General features: G+C 54.6%; 1 protein-coding gene across 1 annotated transcript in view; it reads right to left on the reverse strand.

The window, feature by feature from the left end:
• Positions 1–432: 432 nt before the first annotated feature.
• LOC134458104 (adenosine receptor A2a-like) overlaps positions 433–3,825 on the reverse strand; it is a 26,344-nt gene continuing 22,951 nt past the window's right edge. Inside the window, exon 5 of the mRNA XM_063210229.1 lies at positions 433–2,798. Within this exon, the coding sequence (XP_063066299.1) occupies positions 1,007–2,798 (1,792 nt within the window). The 3' untranslated portion in view covers positions 433–1,006. The remainder of the gene's footprint in view (positions 2,799–3,825) is intronic.

A 3,825-nucleotide genomic window follows, 5' to 3' on the forward strand; every position in this document is an offset into this window, starting at 1 on the left:
TTCCAAGGTGACCACAATGCAGGACGAGGGCCGATTTTTTTCTGACAAGGGCATCGCGGGCCGGTCATGGGCATGGTTTTGTAATTGTAAAAAAGTTGTTGCATCTTTTCTATTATCAGAAATACGTACATCTTTTATGCACTGATAATATGCTGACTGCTGCATCTCCTGGCATTTCTCTCATGAAAGGGGCGACCTGCCGTAATGTATACAATTGTCAGGTGCTATTTTCTGCATCTCGCGGGCCGAATATAATTGATGGTGGGCCAGATTTGGCCCCCGGGCCGCTAATTGTCTACCCCTGCTCTACTAGCTATTTTTCTGGTGATGAAAAATGAATTTAGAGCCCTGGTGCTCCTGGCACAACCGATGTCACCTATAGCTGAACTGGCTCGTGCTGATGGGGGGGGGGGTGGCGGTACTCGAGGGAGCACGTGGAGCTTCCGGCTTTATAGGATATTATATTGCATTTACACATTTTTAATCGTCAAGTACTGTATTTCTAGATGATCATGTCAACATGGACCACTGTAAATTGTGAAAAAAAATCTACAAAACATTCAAAAAGGGGAATTTTTTGTTCAGTAGGGCAAAGGGGCATGTGCTTTAGCACCACCTCATCCCTATCTGTGCACGCCTATGATCAGCAGGTTCGCTGACTTGGCAGGAGCTTTTTCAGCCGTATCAACTTCCTCCAAAGGCCTGTGCACTGCACACCGGTAGGTTCCGCCAGCATTGCAGAGCACTTTCAAATCCTATAATATCGATCGCTTCCCGGACTGTGGCGCCACACTGTATGCAGCATGCACAGTATAGGAGACACTACAGTGACTCAGACCTCAATCAATCAACAGGCAACACAAGCTACCAGTGTGCCAGGTTGTACTGAAAACAATGAAATCAAATGTCGGCAGAGCTACTAATGCTTTGCAATGTGTCGAACCCGGTGTGTGGTGTGCTTGCTAAGCTAAGCACGTCTAATCCTCCTTCCTCTAACGTCCTGGCATCACGAGACCCGTGTGAGTTCAGAGGTCGTTATGTTAGTTCTGACGACGGAGAACAGCGACCTGACGTCCACGGGCGAGATCGTCGTCCCAAAATCCTTCACTTCCACCACCTCAGTGGTAGCAGCCCTCAGAGGCGGCGGCGTAGGCCCCGTAGTACACCCCTGCTCTGGGGAGGGGCAGTAGGTCCACGTGCGTGCAGTCTGGGGGGTGAGGTGGTGGGCAGGGGAAGGGGAAGGGGTAGGAGAGGGCGTGAAGGGCAGAAATCCATCCCCACCATCACCAATATCTGGGGAACCACCCCCACCAACACCATGACTGTTGTTCATATTGTTCACAAAACCTACATGTGTCAAGCACAGATTGCCCGTGCCACCCCCAGAATCACTATCTGTGAAGCCACTACCACCACCTCCACCAACACCATGACTGTTGTTCATATTGTTCATGTTGTTCACAAAGCTTACATGAGTCATACACAAGCTGCCCGTGCTGCCGCCCCCCACACTGTCCCATGAGGGGGAGGGCAGCCTGAGTCCGGCCATGCCCCCTACTCCCCCTCTTCCTCCTTCCCCTCCCCCCTCTAGAGACACTGTCTGTCGGCCGCCATGGCCCGGGGACGGGGACGGTGACGGTGCGGGGCTCCATCGCTTGGCTCCGGGGCTGGGCTCCAGCGCGTAGCCCCCTCCTCCACCCCTTCCTCCCCTCGGGGACGGGGACGGTGCGGGGCTCCATCGCTTGGTCCCGGGGCTGGGCTCCAGCGCGTAGCCATTCACCACGCACGTGCACGTGGACTCCACCATGCTCACCGCCGGCGACGTGTTACTGACCCGGCTGACGGTGGTACCGCCTCCACCACCACCACCGAAGTGTCCACTTCCGAAGTGTCTCCCTCCTCCTCCTCCACCTCCGCCCCTTCCCCGACCCCTCCACGGCCCCCAGCCCAGCAGGTGCTGGCGGATGATCCGCCGGAAGGTGTGTCGGAACTCTCGGATGCGGTAGGCGTAGATGAAAGGGTTGACCACCGAGTTGCCGTGCGACAGGATGATGGCCAGGTACATGACCCAGGCGGGCCGGCGCGCCGGGTCCGTGTCCGGGTAGAAGAGCGTCAGGCAGTTGAGGATGTGGACGGGCAGCCAGCAGACGGCGAACAGCCCCACGATGATGGCCAGACACTTGGCCGCGTGCACCTCCTTCTGGAGCGTGGAGCGAGACGCCGAGGGCGTGGGGGTCGGGGTGGGGGTGGGTGTTACCGTGGAAAAGGAGACTGAGGAGGAGGAGGACGGATGATTAGAGCAGCCGTCGCCACCAACCATCGCCCCCTGGTGGTGACGGGGGATGTGTGCGCGGGGCGCGTGCACCGACAGCTTGAGGTCCATGAGGCGCAGTTGGCGCCGCGCCGCCATGAAGATGCGGGTGTAGATGGCCAACATGACCAGCAGGGGCGCCAGCACGCAGCCGAAGAAGTTGAAGTAGACCATGTACTCCATGGACACCACGTCCTCGAACAGGCAGCGCGTCAGCCCCGCCGGGCAGGCAGGGAGGAGGCCAGCGGGAGCGGGAGGAGAGGGGGTGGAGGAGGTGGAGGAGGTGATGGTCAAGGAGGAGGTGGTGATGGTGGAGGTGAAGGTGGAGGTGAAGATGGAGGCGGTGGTGTTTTGGTCGCTGATGGTGGCGTTTGGTTCTCGTCCTTTGTGCCAGCCCAGCATGGGAGTCAGGCCAATGACAGCAGACAGGATCCAGCAGATGGCGATGATCCCCTTGGCCCGACGGCCCGTCACCAGGCTGTTGTACCTGCGGAGCACACACATATGCACGCACGCACGCACACACACACACACACACACACACACACACACACACACACACACACACACACACACACAGCACAGCAGGAGAGAAAGAGACAGAGATAATATAATATATTATTATTATTACATTACACTTAGCAGATGCCTTTTATCCAAAGCGACTTACAGTTATTTAGGTACAGGGTATTGGTTACAGTCCCTGGAGCAGTCAGAGGTTAGGTGACTTGCTAAAGGGTACTTCAGCCATGGATGAAGGTGCTGGTGAGGGTGGGATTTGAACCGGCAACCCTCTGATCAAAAGGCCAGCGCTCTAACCATTTAGCCATGGCTGCAGTGAGCAGTGATTCTGAACCTTTTTTTTACAGTAATAAACACCCCCTGGACCACATCATAAGCCTCCCAACACCCCCTTGACCTCATCATAAACTGATAACAAATAGACTAATGCCCCCCCAATGGCAACTGTATCTTTCTCAACGGCCCCCTGGGGCTCCCCAATGCCCCCGTAGAGCCCTTGTTGAGAATTACTAATATAGAGGAGATGATACTGCATATATATCTGTTTGAGAGAGAGAGAGAGAGAGAGAGAGAGAGAGAGAGAGAGAGAGAGAGAGAGAGAGAGAAAGAAACGGACGGACGGACGGACGGACGGACGGACGGACGGACGGACGGACGGACGGACAGACAGACAGACAGACAGACAGACAGACGGACAGAGAGAGAGAGAGAGACAGAGAGAGACAGACAGACAGACAGACAGACAGACAGACAGACAGACAGAGAGAGAGACAGAGAGAGACAGAGAGATGAGTGGTGTAGTCTACGTAGAACGCAGGTATACACAGTATACCCATTTCAAAATTTCTGGGATTTCAGTATACCCACTTAAAATTGATTGATCCATCAGTATACCCACTTAAAATTGATTGATCCATTATTTAGAATAGTGTAAATGTATGGGGTATACCCACCACAAAAAAATGCTCAAATATACAGTATACCCACGTCAA

The sequence above is a fragment of the Engraulis encrasicolus genome, chromosome 11 (assembly GCF_034702125.1).
Source record: "Engraulis encrasicolus isolate BLACKSEA-1 chromosome 11, IST_EnEncr_1.0, whole genome shotgun sequence".
Lineage (NCBI taxonomy): Eukaryota > Metazoa > Chordata > Actinopteri > Clupeiformes > Engraulidae > Engraulis > Engraulis encrasicolus.